Source organism: Pelobates fuscus, chromosome 6 (genome assembly GCF_036172605.1).
Source record: "Pelobates fuscus isolate aPelFus1 chromosome 6, aPelFus1.pri, whole genome shotgun sequence".
NCBI classification, from domain to species: domain Eukaryota; kingdom Metazoa; phylum Chordata; class Amphibia; order Anura; family Pelobatidae; genus Pelobates; species Pelobates fuscus.
This window is the reverse complement of record NC_086322.1, coordinates 103,426,401-103,450,703: the sequence shown is the minus strand read 5'-3', so window position 1 is coordinate 103,450,703 and position 24,303 is coordinate 103,426,401. Positions and strand designations below refer to the sequence as shown.

The window sequence follows — 24,303 nt, the reverse complement described above, 5'->3', positions numbered from 1 at the left end:
AATTAATTGAATGTGTTTACAGTCCTGCCAGTATGACTCACCTACAATGTTTACAGTGCTGTCAGTAACATGTACCTACAATGTTTACAGTCCTGCCAGTATGACTCACCTACAATGTTTACAATGCTGCCAGTACCATGTACCTACAATGTTTACAGTCCTGCCAGTATGACTCGCCTACAATGTTTACAATGCTGCCAGTACCATGTACCTACAATGTTTACAAGTGCTGCCAGAATAATTCATTGAATGTGTTTACAGACCTGCCAGTATGACTCACCTACAATGTTTACAGTGCTGTCAGTAACATGTACCTACAATGTTTACAGTCCTGCCAGTATGACTCGCCTACAATGTTTACAATGCTGCCAGTACCATGTACCTACAATGTTTACAAGTGCTGCCAGAATAATTCATTGAATGTGTTTACAGTCCTGCCAGTATGACTCACCTACAATGTTTACAATGCTGCCAGTACCATGTACCTACAATGTTTACAAGTGCTGCCAGAATAATTCATTGAATGTGTTTACAGTCCTGCCAGTATGACTCACCTACAATGTTTACAGTGCTGTCAGTAACATGTACCTACAATGTTTACAGTCCTGCCAGTATGACTCACCTACAATGTTTACAATGCTGCCAGTACCATGTACCTACAATGTTTACAGTCCTGCCAGTATGATTCACCTACAATGTTTACAATGCTGCCAGTACCATGTACCTACAATGTTTACAAGTGCTGCCAGAATAATTCATTGAATGTGTTTACAGTCCTGCCAGTATGACTCACCTACAATGTTTACAATGCTGCCAGTACCATGTACCTACAATGTTTACAGTCCTGCCAGTATGACTCACCTACAATGTTTACAATGCTGCCAGTACCATGTACCTACAATGTTTACAGTCCTGCCAGTATCGCTCACCTACAAAGTTTACAAGTGCTCCAAGTAAAGCATACCTACAATGTTTACAAGTGCTCCAAGTAAATCGTACTTACAATGTTTACAGTGCTGACAGTATCAGGTATTATTAATATTATTATTAATATTGGCATTTATATAGCGCTAACAAATTCTGTAGTGCTTTACAATATTATTGGAGGGGGAGATTTAGCAATAAATAAGACAATTACAAAAACTTACGGGAACAATATGATGAAGAGGACCCTGCTCAAATGAGCATCCAGTCTATAGGAGGTGGGTTATAAAACACAACTGGACAGGAGATAGCAATCAAGCAAGGTGGGAGTGAAGCAGGAGAAAAGAGTAGAGTGCTGCCCTTTAAAAGAGTGCGAGTATGTAAGGGAGAGGTTAATCTGGGAGGCCATAAGCTTTCTTGAAGAGATGGGTATTAAGACTAGAAGAGAGTCTGATTGCGGTAGGTAGGCTAGGAAACCACCTGCGAGAAGTCATGCAAGCGTGAGTAGGCCGTATGTGAACGAGCAGCGGACAAGAGAAGGTCATGGGCAGAGCGGAGAGACAGAGAAGGGACATACTTATGGATCAGTGAAGAGATTAGGAGGGGCTAGAATTGGTCAGTGCTTTATAGGTATGGATTAGTACTATGAATTGACTCCTAAAGGATACAGGAAGCCAATGTAAGGCCTGACAGAAGGGTGAGGTGTGAGAGGAAAACCAGTGTAGCTGCAGCATTCATTACAGACTGTAGTGGAGCAATGCAGCTTGTGGGAAGACCAATTAGGAGAGTGTTACCATAACACATGCAAGAGATTACTAGAGGTACCTACAATGTTACAGTGCTGCCAGTAACACGCACCTACAATGTTACAGTGCTGCCAGTAACACATACCTACAATGTTACAGTGCTGCCAGTAACACGCACCTACAATGTTACAGTGCTGCCAGTATCACATACCTACAATGTTACAGTGCTGCCAGGAACACGTACCTACAATGTTACAGTGCTGCCAGGAACACGCACCTACAATGTTACAGTGCTGCCAGTATCACATACCTACAATGTTACAGTGCTGCCAGTAACACGTACCTACAATGTTACAGTGCTGCCAGTAACACGTACCTACAATGTTACAGTGCTGCCAGGAACAAGCACCTACAATGTTACAGTGCTGCCAGTAACACGCACGTACAATGTTACAGTGCTGCCAGTAACACGCACGTACAGTGTTACAGTGCTGCCAGTAACACGCACCTATAATGTCACAGTGCTGCCAGTAACACGTACCTACAAGGTTACAGTGCTGCCAGTAACACATAGCTACAATGTTACAATACTGCTAATAACACGTACCTACAATGTTACAGTGCTGCTAATAACACGTACCTACAATGTTACAGTGCTGCCATTAACACATACCTACAATGTTACAGTGCTGCCAGTATCACATACCTACAATGTTACAGTGCTGCTAATAACAGGTACCTACAATGTCACAGTGCTGCCAGTATCACATACCTACAATGTTAAAGTGCTGCTAATAACACATACCTACAATGTTACAGTGCTGCCAGTAACATGTACCTACATTGTTACAGTGCTGACAGTATCACGTACCTACAATGGTAAAGTGCTGCTAATAACACATACCTACAATGTTACAGTGCTGCCAGTATCACGTGCCTACAATGTTACAGTGCTGCCAGTAACATGTACCTACATTGTTACAGTGCTGCCAGTAACATGTACCTACATTGTTACAGTGCTGACAGTATCACGTACCTACAATGTTACAGTGCTGCCAGTATCACGTACCTACAATGTTACAGTGCTGCCAGTATCACGTACCTACAATGTTACAGTGCTGCCAGTAACATGTACCTACAATGTTACAGTGCTGACAGTATCACGTACCTACAATGTTACAGTGCTGCCAGTATCACATACCTACAATGTTACAGTGCTGCCAGTATCACGTACCTACAATGTTACAGTGCTGCCAGTATCACGTACCTACAATGTTACAGTGCTGCCAGTATCACGTACCTACAATGTTACAGTGCTGCCAGTATCACGTACCTACAATGTTACAGTGCTGACAGTAACACATACCTACATTGTTACAGTGCTGCCAGTATCACATACCTACAATGTTACAGTGCTGCCAGTAACACATACCTACAATGTTACAGTGCTGACAGTATCACGTACCTACAATGTTACAGTGCTGCCAGTATCATGTACCTACAATGTTACAGTGCTGCCAGTAACACGCACCTACAATGTTACAGTGCTGCCAGTAACACATACCTACAATGTTACAGTGCTGCCAGTAACACATACCTACAATGTTACAGTGCTGACAGTATCACGTACCTACAATGTTACAGTGCTTCCAGTAACATGTACCTACATTGTTACAGTGCTGACAGTATCACGTACCTACAATGTTACAGTGCTGCCAATAACATGTAGCTACAATGTTACAGTGCTGCCAGTAACACGCACCTACAATGTTACAGTGCTTCCAGTAACATGTACCTACATTGTTACAGTGCTGCCAGTATCACGTACCTACAATGTTACAGTGCTGCCAGTATCACGTACCTACAATGTTACAGTGCTGCCAGTATCACGTACCTACAATGTTACAGTGCTGCCAGTATCACGTACCTACAATGTTACAGTGCTGCCAGTATCACGTACCTACAATGTTACAGTGCTGCCAGTAACATGTACCTACAATGTTACAGTGCTGCCAGTATCACGCACCTACAATGTTACAGTGCTTCCAGTAACATGTACCTACATTGTTACAGTGCTGCCAGTATCACATACCTACAATGTTACAGTGCTGCCAGTATCATGTACCTACAATGTTACAGTGCTGCCAGTATCACGTACCTACAATGTTACAGTGCTGCCAGTATCACGTACCTACAATGTTACAGTGCTGCCAGTATCACGTACCTACAATGTTACAGTGCTGCCAGTATCATGTACCTACAATGTTACAGTGCTGCCAGTAACATGTACCTACAATGTTACAGTGCTGCCAGTAACATGTACCTACAATGTTACAGTGCTGACAGTATCACATACCTACAATGTTACAGTGCTGCCAGTATCACGTACCTACAATGTTACAGTGCTGCCAGTAACATGTAGCTACAATGTTACAGTGCTGCCAGTAACACGCACCTACAATGTTACAGTGCTTCCAGTATCATGTACCTACAATGTTACAGTGCTGACAGTATCACGTACCTACAATGTTACAGTGCTGCCAATAACATGTACCTACAACGTTATTAAAATGGTCAGTAGGCCTGATTATAATACAAGATGCTCATGCGTTGAAAGGGTTAAACTCACATTTTTTTTTTAAACATACAATATTTTTCTGTTCTTGCCCCTGACACTAGCTTTCGCTATCTTTTACAAACATCCTGCACTTGAAAAAAAAAAATAGCATTCTTTCAAGCACCTGCAATTTTTTATTGGTTTTCTAATCTCATACTGTCACTTGCATCAGTGAACAGGAGACTAGCTAACAGCATTACGAAATGTTATATGAAAAATTATACTTTCGGTTTTTAAACTACCATGATTGGTTAATGTTGCCATTGATGTATACACGCCTAGACAACTATGCCTTATATTTTTATACCATTTATTTAAACTGGCAGAATGCTAAATATCTTACATAGTATTGTCGTTGTGTGATTTCATTCAGTATTGCTCACAGTGTTGTCAGTGTCACTCACCTACAATGCTCACAGTGCTGTCGACCTCTGCTTTTATCACACCAGAGAAGATTGTATATTGAGGAGTGACTGTACATATTCCATTCATTAATGGCAATGGGGTCTGACTAGGTTCCTCCTGCTATAGCAAATATGAAAAAGAAAGAGTTAGAACATGAAAATAGCCTCCTTTTAGACATACCGTACTATAAATCAGCCTGTGCTATTATTGTGTGTCTGCTCCATATAGTCTGCACTGTGCTAACATTCGAGGTAGGTAAAATCAAGCTCTGACTTAGACTGGCAAAGTATGACTGGAATTGTAGTTTTACAATAACTGGGGGGTGGGTTCTACATATACATGTCTTGGATCGTTATGCATGACCTGTATCATGATGCCCATAACAAGCAGACTTGCTGACACCGATTCCATTATTAAGTGTAGACTTCAGTACCGAACATGCACTGTTTTACGCTGTGATGTTTTCTTTTCTTTCTTTCTACAAGAACATAATATTCGGGCACTTGTCTTGCGTTTAAAAACACTGGCGTACACTTTATATCTAACAAAGCCCCACAAATTCACTGCTTTATTAGGAATAGTCGACGATTCGAATCAAGTAAAGTGGTTCATCAATAATTTTTTGTGATATCTACCTTTTCCTGTTTAATTTTTTCTTCCTTTTCAGTCTTTGCTCTTTTACCTAAAATTAAAGGGGAAAACACTTATTTGACAAGACACACAATTTTTATTTTAAAACATATATGTACCACAATGCAGCTTGCAGTAGTGTTCATTTAAAAAGCATCAGGAAGAATACATTGAACTTTCTCTCTCGGGCACACTAACAATACAATCTTGCAGACTTAACACGCACAAAACGTAATGATCATCAATAATTATGCCAATAAATGTACACACCTACATTATATGACGTCCCACAATGTATTATGTGCATCTACTAGAACAGGCATAGGCAACCTTTGGAACTCCAGATGTTTTGGACTGCACTTCCCACGATGCTTTGGTAGCATTATGGGGGATGTAGTCCACAACATCTGGAGTGCCGAAGGTTGCATACCCCTGTACTAGAAGGTAATGTCACGCACGCGTTTGTGGATAACAGATGCATTTTCAATTGTTATACAAAACCATGTGTAAACTCTTATAAAAATCTATATTTTGTTATTATTTTTTTAAACCTATTCTGAACAAATGTCTTGCTACACTGGGGCCTAACCTACTGTCGGGAAGAGGTTAAATAAATCATTCATGACCAGTTGAACTCCTTTACCTGCATCATTCAGAGTGCTGGTTTTACAAGCATTATTCACACAAGCACATTCTGTATCTATTGCATCACACAAACAGACATGCTTGCTTATACAAGGTTTGGACAGGGGGCAGGGCTGTCCTTGCGCAAGTGTTCCTCATTCATGTCTGCTTTGTATGACTAATAACTTCCCATAACAAGAGTTACCCAATATTTCCAGGCTTTGTTAACTCATATCAGCAGGATCGTACAAATGGTTTTGCAATGAATACAGGGCTCAACAGTTTAACTTTCAGTTACAATCTAAAACAAAAGCTTCATTAACCTCAAAGATGATGAATGGTCCGATTATTGATGAAAAGGCATCAGGGATTAATAAATGGTTCATTTGTTCTAGAACACAGCAGAAAATGTAAAGTTCAAGGTTCCAAGTGTTTTATCCGCAAACACCTTAAAAGGTGTGTGTGTGTGTATATATGTATATATATATGTATATGTATATATATATATATATATATATATATATATATATATATATATATATATATATATATATATATTAATTAAATGGATTTAAATTTATGTGACCCTAAATATAGTTTTTTGATTTTTCCAATAAATCCAGCAAGTGCTCTCTTATTTGGATTGTTACATATGTTGCACTGAGACAGCACCTTGGTTGTATTATAGTACATTTATTTTTGTTTTATGGGGATCAGTATCAATATCCTCATTTTTGTTATATATAAAGGTGGCAAGTATGTTTTTATGAGGTCTGAAAAATAAAATGAAATGTAGAAATCTACATACCAGTATCTATCTTGAAATTGGGTGCCTTCATCTTAGCTCCCGGTCAATTATCTTTATTTTAAACATTGCCCTTTTCTGACAGTCAGTAAAAGAGGAGACAATCAATGTTTCTGTTCTCCTCCTCATTTACAATGTGTAACTTGTTTCTGCCTGGACGGGATTGTGAAATGACTTGCTAAATATTTGAAACATTATAGTGTTAGGAATACAGATGTGTATTCCTAATGATATAGTCCCCTAGTCACAGTTTAGGGCCCCCTGGTCCCACGAGGGTTAAAGTTAACTCCTTGAGAATTAAAGCAGCACTGTCATGGCCGAATCCCATTTTTTTTTTAACCCCCCCCCCCTCCCGACTATACTACATCTAATTGACCCCCTTAGTCACCCCCCAAATGCCCCTAATCTCCCCATATTACTTATTTTTAAATCTTTATTTTGTGCCCCGACCTATGTTCTGGGCGCCGCCATCTTTGTGTGGGTAGATGAAGGCCCTGTGGGAAACGTCATCTGCCCACACTAAATAGCGCTGTGAGATTCCCGCACATGCCCAGTTAAACACTTGGGCATGCGAACAGTAATTTCATCTATTCATTCATTTGGCGGAAAGACGAATGAATGAATAGAAATGTCACATGAACAAACAAACCCTGAATATCAGTGTTCGTTTAGTTTATTACAAGGAAGGAGCTACCGGCATGCAGCTCCCTCCTTGTAAAATGTAAAGATAGAAGCGGCAGAGAGCAGTGCTCCCTGCCACTTCCTAAGCCCCCCATGTCCTCCCTCACTCTATGGGGATCAATATGACCCCCATAATAGCATAAAGGAGATTAAAATGTGGCTGCTTACTGTTAAAACAAACAAAAAACCCTATCCTCCGAGCGGCGGGTGGGGGCCATAAATGACAATAAGGGGAGGGGAGGGAGGGACCTATTGTCCTCCCCCTGGCCCCCACCCAACGCTCAGGAGTGGGGGGCCGGGGGGAGGACAATTGGTCTCCCCCCTATTGTTATTTATGGCCCCCACCCGCCGCTCAGGGGTGGGGGCCGGGGTGAAGGACAATAGGTCCCCCCCCTCATTATCCTTTAGGGCCCCCACCCACCGTTAAGAGGTGAGGGCTGGGGGGGTACTAGTTTTTTTTTTTTTTTACATTTTAATAGACATGCCCCTACTCGTGGTGTAGCGAGTAGGTGCAGAATTTACTAATACTAAATAATCTTTACTTAGTATTAGTAAATGTGACTGAAAGACCAATTTAGGTCTTTCAGCCTTTTGGTAGATAGCTCCCTGATACCGTGGGAATTAGGGAGCTATCTACTAAGCGGCTGCAAGATGCAGCCGGGGCACAAATCAGATTGGAGTTCCATTCATCAGAATGAAATTCCGATACAAACAAAGTCCCAAATTGCGTCCTAACACACAAGGAGAAACTGTTCTCATTCCGTTAGGACGAAATTCGACAGTTTCGCCAGCGTTCTGTCTCAGTGACAGGACATTCGCGAATACTGACAGGAAGCATCGTGGGAACAGGGAGGAAAGCTTAGAATTGTGGGAAAATTTCTCTGACCACCGGAAATGAAGCACACTTTGCTCCTCCGCTGGTCAGAGATGGTCAGACGTAGGAAACCTCCATAAGACAAGTAGTCCCTAATTTGTCTTATGTTTAAAAGAAAACTAGAGTAGACAGGAAGAAATGAAGAACAGATCCTGACAGAGGGAGAGAAGAGGAATTGATTGGGGAAAGGCAAGTTCACAGGACAGTGCCACTTTAAATTACCTTGCATCCAACGCCGGGCTGCACTGTCTGTGGCTGGTACCTCCTTCTTGGCTGAGATCATAGAGGTCGATGTCCATGATCTCAGTCAATCCACTGCATTGCCCATAGAAAGGCATTGGAAGGCTAGCGGGCATGCAAGGCAAAACACTGCGCTGCACCCAGTGGTGTATTTTGAATCTCTGCTGCTGTAGGCATGACGGAACTCGGGCACCCCCTAATTTACATATGCCCGCCCCGTCCTATCAAGGCCACACCTCTTCCTGTTAAAGACTAACACACACAACTGACACACCTACTCACTGACTGTCACACGCTCTCAGATACACGGACATGCACACACACTCATTTATTTAATACAATCTGACAGACTCACACAATTACTCACTCACAGACACAAGGACAGACACACACACCAACATATATACACAATCACTCAGACACCACACTTACTCACAGACACAATCACTCAGACACCACACTTACTCACAGACACAATCATTCAGACTCACACACACATTCACTGACAGACACACACACACATTCACTGACAGACACAGACATTTCCCCCCAACACAGATTATTGTTTTTTTATTTAATTTATTTTTTAGTTTATTTTATTTTAAATCCACCCAGCATCCCTACCTTTGGGAGACATGGGTGGATATTTTACCTATCAGTTGTACTCCAATATTTTGCAGAAGCACGTGTAGTGGCTGTCATACTGTGGTTCTCAAACCTTTCAGCTGCAAGATTAAAATAGGGTGCACAGGGGACCCAGACCACTTCAGTGAAATGAAGTGGTCTTGGTGCCTATAGTGTTCTTTAAATATGCATAAAGAGAGTCACTTGAGAGGTTAAAATTATACTATAAGCACCAAAGCAACATTAGCTTATTGAATAAGTTTTGGTGTATAAATCATGCAGTCCCACTGCTCAATAATCTGCCATTCTCAGGAGTTAAATCTCTCCATGAAAAAAGTAACATTTTCAATTAAATCTTACAGCAAAGTGTGTTTATTGTAATTCAGCTTTAACCCCTTAGTGACCACGGACGTATCAGGTACATCCGACAAAAAACGGGCCGTGGAAATATCTGATACGTCTGTGGGGGAATTAGAGCGCTGGAAGCTGTTGAGGCATTGCTGCAATACCCCCCTCACTGCCAGTGGCTGCCAGAGAATACCGGGTGATCGCTCCCCCCAGAGCAATCACTTCCGGGTTGCTCCCTGTGGAGCCAGACAGTGAGGCAGAGCATCGGAAGCCATCAGGCAGGCTTCCGATGCTCTGCTTGTACCGCGTGCCTCGAGGGGTCGAGGCACTCCGTAAAAAAAATAAAACATAAAAAAAAATATTATTATTTTTCAAAAGATTGACCCCTCCCTCCCTCTCCCTTCCCATGTACTTACCGATCGCCGCCGTCCCCCCGCCGGCGATCGATGATCTTCTTAGGGAACCAGATAGTCCCCTCTCTCCAATTTAGTACCCCCAGGGGCCATGTGACCACTCTAAAAGGCTGCAATAGGTGTCCACAGTGCTGCCAGCAGGGGGACTTCCTGAACTGACAGGCAGTCCCCCAGCTGGTGAAAAAGGTTTAAAAAAAAGTTTAAATATATATCTCGTCATACTAAGTGTTATTTTTATTAATATATATACATATATTAATATAAAAATACACATATATAATATATATTATAAAAAAGAAATAATTAATATCAAAATACAGTTAGAATAAAATTACATATATATAATTTTGTCAAAATCATTTTTACATTTTTTGTACACACATATATATACATACATACACACACAGAGACACGTGTGTAATTTTACTCTAAGTGTATTTTTACATTAATAAATGTATATATTAATAAAAAATACAATTAGTATGACGCTATATATAAGCTATATACATATTATAGATAGATATATATGTGTGTATATATCTCTCTATCTCATATGTACATATATTTTAATTTATTAACTTAAAAGTTCAGGCAGTCTCCCTGCTGGCAGCACTATGGACACCTATTGCGGCCATGTGACTGCTCTTTCAGAGCGATCACATGGCCCTTGGGGGTCCTAATTTGCAGAGGGGTGACTATCCGGGCTGTCAGACAGTTCTCCCACAGAAGAAGAAGACCTATCGCCGGCAGGGGAACAGCGGCGATCAGGTAAGTACATATGGAGGGAGAGGGAGGGAAGGGGTTAAAAAAATATATTTTATAAAAATATTTATTTAATTGTTCACAGAGTGCCTCGACGCCTCGAGGCACTCAGCACAGGCAGAGCATCGGAAGCCTGCCTGATGGCTTGCGATGCTCTGCCTCACTGCCAGGTGCCACGTGGGGCAACCCAGAAGTAATCACTCCAGAGGAGCGATCACCGGGCAGCGAGGGGGGGTATTGCAGGATGCCTCGAAATCAAGGCATCGCTGCAATACCATTAGAGCGGCTGGAAGCGATCATGATCGCTTCCAGCGCTCTCATTTGCCGTGGATGTATCATGTACGTCCGCGGTCCTTAGAGACTGTTTTTTGCCTTGACGTTGGCAGGCGGGCTCATCCTCTCATGGCCATTGAAGGTAACTAAAAAAACTAAATTTGTTTAAAAATACATAGGGATTAAGGAGAGAGTGCAGGTAACTTGTTTTACTTTGTTTTTTACTATATATTGGGGCTGATGTGTACTGTAGTCATTGCTGCCGCCCAGTGATGGCAGTGAGCGCAGGACTTTTCTTTCTGCATTTGTATCCATTTTTTGTATCACTCAGCCTTGTTACAATGCAGCCGCCCATCCCATGTGTTCCCTATTAAGGGTTAATAATATATAGGGGTGTATATAAAAAATACCCCTTTCTGTCTCAGAGATTTTTGACAGAGGCTCAAGGAAGGGGATGGGGTTAAACATATTGTGCTGTAAGAAATGCTTAAAAAACTAAAAAGGAGTATCTTTTTAGAAACCGTGTAGAGAGGCTGTATAAATACAGTGATTCAACTCATAAAGGACAAAGAATTGTAGTAGAAGAATATTGTAGTAGAGGCATTGTCTATACGCCACAATCATTTAATCAAAGTGGAAATTAAATACACTAGCCTCACAGTGCTTTACTGTGGCAAAGCATTGTATTGGTTGAGATCATCAATCTCGATCACCTCAGCCATGTTGGTGGGATCAGCACAGCAAGGGAGAAAAGGTGAGTAAATTTCTATAAATGGTGACTAGGACACTATAGCATTAAACACATTTGCATTTCTAACACTAGTGTTCCCATAACAGTTGTTTTCTGCTTAAAGTGCATCTATACCACGAGTTATAGGTAATTTTCAATGTTTTATTTGATGGTGTAATTTCTACACAGGTGACAGATCCACTTTAAGTCGAAACCTGTCTTTGCAGCAGAGACGATAAATGAGAGCTAGCAAACAATCTCCTCAGTACAATACCGCTGCTAAGAAAGCCATCACACAAGGGAGAGTCAGAAGAAATTAAACCACTCCTAGCTCTTAGAGTCCTTAATGTACAAGAGGAGATTTTTTTTTTCTTCCTATTAATGAGTTTGAGCTTGTTGCTTTTATAAGTGGAATTCCTCTCTTTGGTACACCAGAGTTGTCTAATGATACAATTCTTAAATTGCATGATCACATATCGCATGGACTCATTTACCATAGAAACTACATTAACATTCATAAAATGAAATAAAGCAAAACCCAACAACAAAATTACTAAGAAAACGACAGGCCTCTAATTTTTCATTTGACCCAAAGTAAACCTTTGGCAATTGATACGTAAATATGCAACCTTTTACAAAATTATATAGCAGATACTCCCCTGAATATACATATCCACTGCCAGTGTATAACAATCAATCATTGAATTGTAATTACCTTATATTCAGGAGAAAGTAGCCTTATGAACAGATTAGAATATCCATGCACTTTTCAAAGAGGTTTATCAAATGTTCAATGAGACAGAAGGAATTATACATTTTCCATCATACAAGATGAATATAACAGAGGATTAAACCATCTTTTAAAGGAACACTATAGAGTCAGAAACACAAACATTTATTTCTGACCCTATAGTGTTATAACCACAATCTAGCCCCCATGATCCCCCCTTGCTCTCTAAGTATAGTAAAATCTTACTTGTATTCAAGTCTGCAGCTACTGGCTCTGCCCCTGACCTGCCTGACATCATCAGAAGTGATTCTGTGAGCCAATCACAATGCTTTCCCATAGGATTGGCTGAGACTCGGGGAGGCAGATCAGGGGCAGAGCCAGCACAAGTCAATCACAGCCCTGGCCAATCAGCATATCCTCCATCCATTGAATCAATGCATCTCTATGAGGAAAGTTAAGTGTCTGCATGCAGAGGATAGAGACACTGAATGGCAGTCACACTGTGCAGCACTGCTCCAGAAGGCACATCTAGTGCTTGAGGAGTGGCCAGTGGAGTTATCACTAGGCTGTAATGTAAACACTACATTTTCTCTGAAAATACATTGTTTACTCCAAAAATCCTGAAGAGAATGATTCCGCTCACCAGAATTGGCTTGCATTGGCTGTGCTAGCAGATATATACTTATGCCTGTAAAAAAACAATAATATATTATTATTAGTATTTCTTCTGTATTATATATATATATATATATATATATATATATATATAAAATACAGAAGAAATACTAATAATAATATATTATTATTTTTTACAGGCATATATATATATATATATATATATATATATATAAAATATATATATATATATAAAAAATACAGAATCCAGCTCAATGATTTCAAATCTTAGAGACTGTAGTAGTTTTATTTAAAAACACCTCACCTAGGCAAAAAATAATGGGGGTTTAGTTACATTATATGATCATACACTGCCTAGGTGAGGTGTTTTTAAATAAAACTAGGACAGTCTCAAAGATTTGAAATCATTGTTTAGTGAATAAGCGAGTGCGCTGGATTCTGTATTTTGTATATTTTGGCCCCAGCAGCACCCTATAATGTATGCATGTTCGGGTGAGTGCAGCCCTCCTGGTTTTGTTTTGACGCTGGCAGGAAAAACATATAACAAGTAAAAGTACAGCGGAAGAGTTAGCAGACTGAAATACCCAAGGCCTGCATATAGTCCTTAGAGTTCAAGACCAGATTGGGTTTATAGAATGACTCTACCTTCTCTACAAGGAGAGAATAGGATGGACTCCTGTGATAATGTATGCCTGAGGCGTGTAAGAGGAGGGTATTCAGATTTATTGATTGAGATCTAGTATAGTATTCTGACTATGTCCAGCCTGCAGAAAAGCTGGAAGGGAAGTAACTGTGGTCTGCAAAAACAGAGCACTCAGCAATGTAGTTACACCTCTAGCACAAGTAAGTCCCTTTGACTGCTTATTGGACACCAAAGAAGGAAATGGGCAAAGTAAACGAGGAAGCTCCATTTTATTAATAGGTTCAACAATTCATTTAATTTTGAGGTGTTTACCCCATCTCAGAACCAGGTGGAAACATCAAACATGTATGGATGAGGGGCATACTTTGGATGACAGAGAACTGCCCAAGTATGCTAGACCAGGGCTTGACAAATTTGCTTGGAATCTAGGAGCCAGCAAAAAAAAAAAAAAAAGTAGAAGCCATATTATGGGAGAAAAGGCAGTATTTATATTGCTGCATAGTAACACTATTAGTGACAGTCACTCAGGCAGCCTCTGGGGGTGCTTCCTGGGTTAGTGCTGCATAGTGTGCAGAACCTATATTCAGCATCTCCACACACTGCATGGAGGTGCTGTACATTCCCCCGTAGAGATGCATTGATTTATGGACATTGGAATGTGACACACATGCACAGTGCGTCGTCACGAAAGAGGTTATCATGGAATACCATTAACATTACATAGTTGCACACCATCATACCGTATTTCCGTTCTGTGTTGTTGCTTTTATGTATGATATGTATCTGCTGTCTTGCAAAGAAAAATAAAGAATATAAAAAAAAAAAAGAGATGCATTGATTTAATGCATCTCTAGGAGGAGATGCTGGTTGGCGCAGCCTGGCGTTTTGCCACACTTGTGCAATAGACTCCAACGCTTTCCAATGGGAAATCATTAGATTGGCTGAGATTATCAAGATTGATGATCACACTCAGAGGCAGGGCCAGCTGCGGCGAGACCAGCACAGTGTGGGGAAAAAAGGGGAGTAAAAACCCCTTGCCCATGTGATTGGAAGGGGACTGGTCACCTAAACAGACACACACACACTGATTTGATACATACTTACTGAAATACTGACAGACACATTCACACACACACACTGACAGGCACTCACTTACTGACATACACACACACATTTTGTCACACTCATTAATGTGTCCACCCAGCCGCCCTACCTTTGGGAGAGCTGGAGTGGTTTGGCTTTCCCTTAGAGTCCAGTGGGGCTTCTGTCATCTCCCTGCAGAGCTGTTTAGTGATGCCGGGGCCTGAGTGACATCATATTCTAGCGCATCACTGGAGGGAGTGCGAAGGGAGCAAAGCAGGGAGGTTACAACTCCCTTGAGCGCCTGCCTCACTCCTCACTCCGTGCGCAAGCCCATGCTCTCCCTCAGCAGGCCGCCCGCCCTCTTCCAACCCCGGCCGACTGCCCGCACACCAATGCTCTTCATGAGCAGGCCAGCCAGCTGACTGCCCGCCGGCCCGCATCCACTCATAGGCAGCCTACCACTTTGGGAGTGGATCAGGCCGACAAATTCCAGGCGCCTGAGATTTGTCGAGCTCTGTGCTACACAGCTAAAGCATTCCATGTTGTCCGATAAGCAGGCTAAAACAAATTTTTTGAGTCCCCAACTCACAAATAGCCCCGAAGAGAGCTCCTAGGAAAGTGATTGTTAAGTTCCTCAGGGGACGAGACAAAACTGTTTTTCTATCAGCAAATAAAGGGAAAACTCCCTACACAATTTAAGGATCTAAATTTGCTGTATTCTCAAACTTATGTTGGTCTGCCGTTCTCTGGCACCAGTCATTGCGTCTGGTTAAAAGGCAGTTACATCAGCATATCGTTGGGCTGATCCAAGTGGTTCATAATTTGACACAAATATTACCTGGAACACGCCTCCCAGATAAAGTTTTCTTGTCCAAACTGGGCCTTTCTGATTTGGCCTATGATGTCACAAGGCCAGAGTGGTCTATACGTGTTTATGGTATGGAATATCGACTCCATCAAACCCTTTGTCCCACATCTAGCTCAGCCTTCAACATCTCAAAGTAGGGATACGACTTAATAAAGGCCACATAGGTCGGTAGGCCCACTTTTGTTGATACAGATTTCACCTGTTCCCTTTTACAAATAGTTTTATACATTATTTTATTTGATGTTTAGGTTCAGTAGTTCGAACAAGACTTTAAAAAGGGGTATAGCCCTACGCAAATATTCTAGATTTGGACACAGCATGATATTTCAATATTGCATATTATATATCATATTTTCTCCTTGCACCCTATGGCAACTAACTAGGATGTGACATAAGAAATTAGTCAGAAATGTATATGAACTGTGGTCTAAAATATATTTTTGTTGCACATGTGCACTATTTATTTTGTATCTTATGATCATAAAATGAGGCGCTAGTTTATCTATTGATGTTATTTTGCAATTTAGTGAAAATTGCTTATTGTACTTGAATGCCATTTATATGCTTAAATAAATAAATAAAAAAGTACAAATTTAAAAAAATAAAAAATTAAAGGGACACTATAGTCACCTGAACAACTTTAGCTTATTGAAGCAGTTTTGGTGTATAGAACATGCCCCTGCAGCATCACCGCTCAATCCTCTGCCATTTTGGAGTTAAATCCCTTTGTTTATGAACCTTAGTCACACCTCCCTGCATGTGACTTGCACAGCCTTCCATAGACACTTCCTGTAAAGAGAGCCCTATTTAGGCTTTCTTTATTGCAAGTTCTGTTTAAATAAGATTTTCTTATCCCCTGCTATGTTAATAGCTTGCTAGACCCTGCAAGAGCCTCCTGTATGTGATTAAAGTTCAATTTAGAGATTGAGATACAATTATTTAAGGTAAATTACATCTGTTTGAAACCATTATTTTTTTTCATGCAGGCTCTGTCAATCATAGCCAGGGGAGGTGTGGCTAGTGCTGCATAAACAGAAACAATGTGATTTAACTCCTAAATGACAGTGAATTGAGCAGTGAAATTGCAGGGGAATGATCTATACACTAAAACTGCTTTATTTAGCTAAAGTAATTTAGGTGACTATAGTGTTCCTTTAAGGGGAGCTGGATCATTTGATTCCAGTTTAATGTATGTAACTAGGTATAGGGAAAGAGATGGAACGCATATTACTATGTAAAAAAATAACAAGCTGTCTTGTAAGCCAGTTTACACATTAACTAGCAGAGTACACACTAAGTGCAAATTCTCGATCCGAGTATTCTTTTATGTCAGTAATTTCCCTTTTTTATTTGTAGTAATAAAAAAAAAAATCACAACCTAGCCAAACTGTTAAACATGAGTTTAAAACATAAAGAGTGATATTGTTGGACTCTAATCTTCAAGTGATAATTCAGAGCAAGCACGGAGCATCTTTCTCTACTGACTTTTCATATGTAGGGTTGTCCCTAACTGCAATACACCAATATTCCCTAGTTTTTGGGAAATATATCAGTTAACCTAAGTAATCAAACAAATTAAATCAATCAATCTTAAAAAGTTGTATTCTTTTCTTTGAACACATTACTACCTCACATATTTTTGTAAAGTGGTGCCGATGTTCAAGTATGGAGCACATTCACATTTCTCCCTTTTCTAGATGATTCCCTTGCTTTCAATAGATTAACTTTTTGATGAGCACCAGTGTGAGACATCAAATTGGACAGCATTTTGTAACCCTTGTCCAAATGGTTTTAGCCCAATATATCCCCAAGTCTTTTCTTCCACATTTCCAACTTTTAAAATCATACCAACACTAGAAGGTTTCAATCCAGGAACACAAATAATGCCAACAAAGGGGGCATGTGTTCTACATCAACAAAGACATCTGGAACATTTGCACAATGTTGTGGAATGCTGACCAGGGAATTATAAACTGTCTTACATGCAGGTTTTGGTCTTTTCACAAAGTGGGATGTGCTTATTCCTAATTTTCATCAAGAATGTATGTCAATTAACTGTATCCCCATACCTTTGCTTGTGAAATTGATATTATCTGTAGATAATTCACGTTCAGAATTGTGCAGTGTTTCTGGCAGGGTAAATTTACCAAACTCACATTTTTTTTTTTTTGTTTTTTTTTTCAAATTTGATTTTTTTTATTTTGCAAATGCACTTTCTTTTTTTATTCAAAATGTCCCATCAAAATAACATGCTAAAATAGCCCTAGCATGGGACTGGCTGGCTAGAATTTAAGTCCTTAATGTTTCCCAATCAATCCCTAAACTGAAAAATAAAATACATACATTTACCCAGGGGCCTATGCACGTTTGTTTTTATTTATTTATTTTTAAAATTCTTTATTTTGTTTGTGCGTTATTTTGTTTCATGCAATATATTGACAAATACAAGAGGTTAGAATATGCATTTCACAGTATGTAGTCAAGTTGTTCAGCACATATTTTCTTTTTCATAACATGTTGCGTAACGGTTGTGTGTATTAGTGCTTACACATGGTTCAGGGTGTATAACCCTTTGTGTAGTAGTATTAGCCCCTATTACTGTTCTTCGTAGTTAAGATCATATGTGTTTACTTTTAATGAGGCTATGAGTTGCTATGTGTATGTGCACTGGTTTGTGGTGTTCATGGGAAGGCATGGGTGGTCTACTCGTGGTGCTACTTTGGTTGTGGTCAATCTCTGTGAGCCAGTCGACTATAAAGTATTGTCATCGTGGGGTCGCAGCTCTTTCCACGATGTTGAGGTCCCCTAACCTAGGGGGACAGCGGGGGGGGGGGGGGGGGGGGAGGAGATGTAGATAACTTGTCTGGAGCTTCCCTGCGTTGGTGAGGTCTCTTATGGTTATCTCTGTGTGTGTGGTTATCACTGAGTGCGTGGGTGAGTGCGTGGGTGAGTGAATAGAACAGAGCGTGTGGGTTAATAACGGAGGTAATAACAGGTATGACAAAATAACCAATCAAAGATATAAGAAGAGGAACAGTTCAGTGTGCAGGTGTTTTAGAGTCCGCTTGAGCCGGGTTGGCTGTGTCTGCTTGCAAGTTGCGTCAGGTCTCCGAGCCGGTGCTTGGGGAACGGGGGGTAAATGGTCTCGTAGTGGCTGAATCTCCCATCCGGGATGGTCCTGTCTGGACTGTAGACTGGGGAGCGTCCGATAGTCCCAGGAGTGGTAGGACTGCAAGAATGTCTGTCTCCGACATGGCTCTATGAACGGTCCCGTTGTGCGGAATCAGCAGGGTCCGCGGTGCGCCCCATTTGTATTGAATGCCTGCGGTTCTCAGGCGTCCCGTCAAGTGTTTTAGCGATCTCCGCCAGTGTAGTGTCGCTCGAGTGAGGTCCTGGAAGAAGAGCAGGTTGGAGTTTTCGAACGGTAGGGGAGTCTTGCCTTTAATTGCTGCCAGTATTGCTGCTTTATCATGTGTTGTGGCACATTTTAGTATAACGTCTCTAGCCTCTGTGGCTGGTGTGTTATTCCCTGCTGGCAGACGATATACGCCCTCTAGGGTGAGTTTTCTGGCTGTGGCAGGCGGTAGTATGGAGGTTATAAGCCTCCTCACAAAGTGGGGCAACTCCTCTGGGGTGATTCCTTGTGGGACTCCCCTGAGCTTGATATGGTTACGACGCAGGCGGTCCTCCTGGGTGGCCACCTGGGTCGCTAGTGCTTGGTGGGCTGTCTGCAGGGATTGCAGGGCTGCAGTGAGATTTGATGTCCCACTTGTTAGTGATTGCATTTCCCCTTCCATGGCACTCACCCTCTCCGCGGTTTTACGTACGTCCGTCTTGAGGGTGCCAATATCCGCGGCTAGGAGGGATTGAATCTCCTGCATCCATGTTTGCAGGTCTTGCTTTGTGGCAAACGTGTTCCCGCTTAGCTCTGTGCCAACCAGAGGTGAGTTGGGTCGCTTATCTTCAGGGCTTGGTTCCGGTGAGCGAGCCCGCTCTGGTAGTGCCGGCGGGAGGCCTACTGTGGAGGATCTCGTGGCGGCCATTTTGGAGGGTGCGTGTCGTTGCAGCATTTCTCCGATGTTCGGTTGGTCTGCTGCCGTTGTCGGGTGCTGTTTTTGCGTGCGGCGCCCCATGGTTGCAGTGGGGCTGCTGTGTGGTGTGGGGATCGTCTCCTCCAAGTCCGGGCTGTATTCCGTCCCGATGCCGTCTAGGAGGGACCCCAGGCCGTATCTCGTGGGAGTGAGGTAGGCCCGGTGTTTAAGTTTCACCTTTCCCGGCTTCGTTTGGTGAAAGAAGGGCATTAGTCGGCTCCTCTCGGTTACCCAATGCCCGGAGTGGGGTTGATGTCTGCGATAGGATTCAGATGCTCGTGATATTTACAGGATTGTCGTTGCAAGGTCGGGAGCTGTTGGAAAATGAACTCACATTTTTTAAACATAAAATATGTTTCTGTTCTTGTGTTCTTGCCCCTGACACCAGCTTGAACTATCTTTTTGGTAAGATCCTGCACTTGCATATTGTTATACCATGTATTAAACTGGCAGAATGCTAATGATCTTACATAGTATTGTTTTTGTGTAATTTCATTCAGTATTCCCAGCGCTGTACAGAGATAAGACAAAGCAGAAACGTCTTTGTTGGTGCATAAGTCCATGGCAGTAGAAGGTGAAAGGGCTCTAGGACCCTGTGGTGAGTTCCAGCCCAACACATACTCCGCACCCAACACCCTAATGCTAATTTTGATCTAGAGTAAAAGTAGGTTGGTCTGGTATGCCTAAAGCAACACTCAGGGATGAGGGAGTCTGACTTGAAATGGAGTGCTCAGAACTGGGTGTAGACAGAAATTTCACAAAAAATCTGTCCCAAAATGTAGAAAGACAATTATATCATTGTGGATGCAATGAAATAGGTAAACCCAGGAGCTAATTCCACTTAAAAAGGCTTGAGTCACCAGTATGGATATGCAGTGTGAATACCAAGCAACTGTTATATATATGGTGTGTATACCTTTAAGTCTGTTAAAAAACAGGATAGGGTTATAACACACCAATTGCTTATATTTAGTGTAAAAGAAAGAAAGTCTTTGTACACAAAGAAACAGTATAAGGAACTGTTCCCTATATTAGTGTGAAATTAGTGCAACATAAAGCATATATCTGGTGTATATCCCTTTAAATCTGTATATGTCAAAAACAATATGCTCATGAAGATAAAACTTCAAAGTATATGGGTGACTGTATTCTATATGGAAAATTAATTACTGGAATCCAATAGGTTAAAATTGATATAGAATTTATTAGAAGGAAAAATAATAATAATAATAATAATAACTGTGTCAAACCATAAATGCTTATACAGAATGACAACGAGGAATTAAAAATATATATCGAAAAATATAAAAATATATAAAAATATCAATTGGGGACGGTTTGCAAGAATATTACCAGCAAGTCTGTGTTGGTATTTCAGAAAAAATCCTTAGGACCGATCAGGATGGCTGTGGATACGATGTTGCTAAAAGATGTATCATTTGCTGCCGGCTGCTTGTGAGGTTGGCGTGCGTCCCAGACCTCACTCTGGGTGATGCACGCTGCAAGCCGGTCGGTCGGTCCTCAGATCTCGGAGTGCTCTGTGCTCGATGGAAGAGAGCACAATAACCGGCTGTGTGTATTCTGCGTCCGTACCCCGCTCGATTTCTGTCTTACGCGTTTTGTGGGTGTCAGCCCCACTTCCTCAGAGACAAGATGACAGTTCTTCGATATGGCATAGTTTATATACAGTCCCAATCAGTTACAATTAATTGCATTGGTGTGATAATTGCTTCAAAGAAAATATGTATAGAATCCTATGTATATAATATAAGGTGAACACAAAAATTGTAAAGCATTCACAAACAAGAAGATCTAAGACATTTAGAACATTAAGTGATATCTGTGGGAAATGTCTGATATCACTTAATGTTCTAAATGTCTTAGATCTTCTTGTTTGTGAATGCTTTACAATTTTTGTGTTCACCTTATATTATATACATAAGATTCTATACATATTTTCTTTGAAGCAATTATCACACCAATGCAATTAATTGTAACTGATTGGGACTGTATATAAACTATGCCATATCGAAGAACTGTCATCTTGTCTCTGAGGAAGTGGGGCTGACACCCACGAAACGCGTAAGACAGAAATCGAGCGGGGTACGGACGCAGAATACACACAGCCGGTTATTGTGCTCTCTTCCATCGAGCACAGAGCACTCCGAGATCTGAGGACCGACCGACCGGCTTGCAGCGTGCATCACCCAGAGTGAGGTCTGGGACGCACGCCAACCTCACAAGCAGCCGGCAGCAAATGATACATCTTTTAGCAACATCGTATCCACAGCCATCCTGATCGGTCCTAAGGATTTTTTCTGAAATACCAACACAGACTTGCTGGTAATATTCTTGCAAACCGTCCCCAATTGATATTTTTATATATTTTTATATTTTTCGATATATATTTTTAATTCCTCGTTGTCATTCTGTATAAGCATTTATGGTTTGACACAGTTATTATTATTATTATTATTATTTTTCCTTCTAATAAATTCTATATCAATTTTAACCTATTGGATTCCAGTAATTAATTTTCCATATAGAATTCAGTCACCCATATACTTTGAAGTTTTATCTTCATGAGCATATTGTTTTTGACATATACAGATTTAAAGGGATATACACCAGATATATGCTTTATGTTGCACTAATTTCACACTAATATAGGGAACAGTTCCTTATACTGTTTCTTTGTGTACAAAGACTTTCTTTCTTTTACACTTAATATAAGCAATTGGTGTGTTATAACCCTATCCTGTTTTTTAACAGACTTAAAGGTATACACACCATATATATAACAGTTGCTTGGTATTCACACTGCATATCCATACTGGTGACTCAAGCCTTTTTAAGTGGAATTAGCTCCTGGGTTTACCTATTTCATTGCATCCACAATGATATAATTGTCTTTCTTGATCTAGAGTAAGACCATGCATAAACCTTGACATAAATGTAATAAGGTTACCACATTCCCAAGATCAGACAGAACACATTGCAAAAGTGCCAATGAATAATACAATTGCCACATTCTTCTACGGAATATAATGAGCAAAATATAAAATCAAATATACATTATATACCTCTTTTAGAAGGCCTTTCTGCCATAGGTATCATTCTGTAAACCCTGAAGGCATTGTTTCCTTTCTTCATACTTTTATCTTTTACTTCTTCTATATCTGGCAAAGAGTTCATTGCACACCGAAAATTTGCTTTCCAGGTCTTGGGGTCTGGTTTGTCAATTCCCGGCTGATACTTTCCTACCAAAGGAAATAAAAACAGAACTTAAATAGAAAATAACTTCACTATACCATACAGAAAATGTAAAGGAGGCAGATATTCCATGGCTAAAAAATATATTAATATATAGAGGTATACACATGTATATTGCAAAAGAAACATCTTACACTTGTGTTTGATTTTATTTCATATATTTATTATAATTTTCAACTACACAAACACTGAAGGTGTGAGGTGGAAGATGCCCTGTTGGTGGACCTAGTGTAGAGAAAAGATTTGTACTTTAAGTACAAGAAATGGTAAATCAATTAAATTAGGATAAGAATGGTAGAGTGATTCTGAAGTCAAAACAACAAAGCCATAACTGTGCCTAGTTGATGAGGGAATGGAAAGATGGCACGGTGTATACATCAGCCAGGTACCTTATTCTGTCCTTTTTGTCTCTCTTACACTTTGTTTTGTAATCCCGCAGAGGCCACCCACAAAACATACCAGGCGTTCGCATAGATCATGGGCAAATGTCGAAAAACAAAGCACCACTCCGTGGTTAACTCAATCTTCCGGTGCAGATCTGACAAAGGCCCCACATCACCTGAAAACTTACCTCGGTCTGGATCAGAATCAGAGGCCAGTAATTCCAGCGACATGCCTGAAGGAACTTACCCTGTCACTAAAATGGACTTACAGGTCCTCTATTCTATTAAAACACGCATGGCAGAGGAGTTCAATAAACATCTCACCCCTATAAGGAAAGGCATTGCTGACCTCACCACGTGGACGCACAAGGTCAAAAGTAAATTAGATAAAGTCATCACACTGACTTCCCATGAGGATGCCTTCGCTGAGCTACAAGAACAAGTAAGGATTCTTCAAGACGTTCAAGAGGACCTGAACAACTGTTTACGCAAAATAACATTTGCATAAGAGGGCTCCCTGAATCAGTCACCATAGACACACAAACCTCCACTTTAAGGAAAACCTTCTGTGGTCTTCCTGTCCCATGTTTCACCTGCAGAACACTATCATACTAGACTAACTACAAACAAACTCTCATTCGGCCCCCATCACACGTCTATGATCCGCCACTCCAGCAAAATTTCACCAGTCCTCTGGAAGGACTGCAACTGACCCACCAGAGGAAGGTTGATACAGCCCTACCCGCTAATTAGATCACCTCCTCAAACTATAAAACCCTGTTGGTCTATTGAAGAACGGCTGGAGTGACACTAGTTGCTGATAAATAACCGCCAAAAGTAAGTACCGCTTTAAGTAACAAATTTAAGTAGCCCCTTCTACCAGAGTTTCTTTCAGAAAAT

At 40.9% G+C, this 24,303-nt stretch overlaps 1 protein-coding gene across 6 annotated transcripts in view; it reads right to left on the bottom strand.

Moving 5' to 3' along the window:
- IRF2 (interferon regulatory factor 2) overlaps positions 1-24,303 on the bottom strand; it is a 97,925-nt gene that overhangs the window by 12,365 nt on the left and 61,257 nt on the right. For all 6 annotated transcript variants that reach the window (XM_063458137.1, XM_063458134.1, XM_063458135.1 and 3 more), the window contains exons 4-6: positions 22,831-23,007; positions 5,328-5,374; positions 4,692-4,812 (exon numbers count right to left, since the gene is read on the bottom strand). In XM_063458137.1, the coding sequence (XP_063314207.1) occupies positions 4,692-4,812; positions 5,328-5,374; positions 22,831-23,007 (345 nt within the window). The remainder of the gene's footprint in view (positions 1-4,691; positions 4,813-5,327; positions 5,375-22,830; positions 23,008-24,303) is intronic.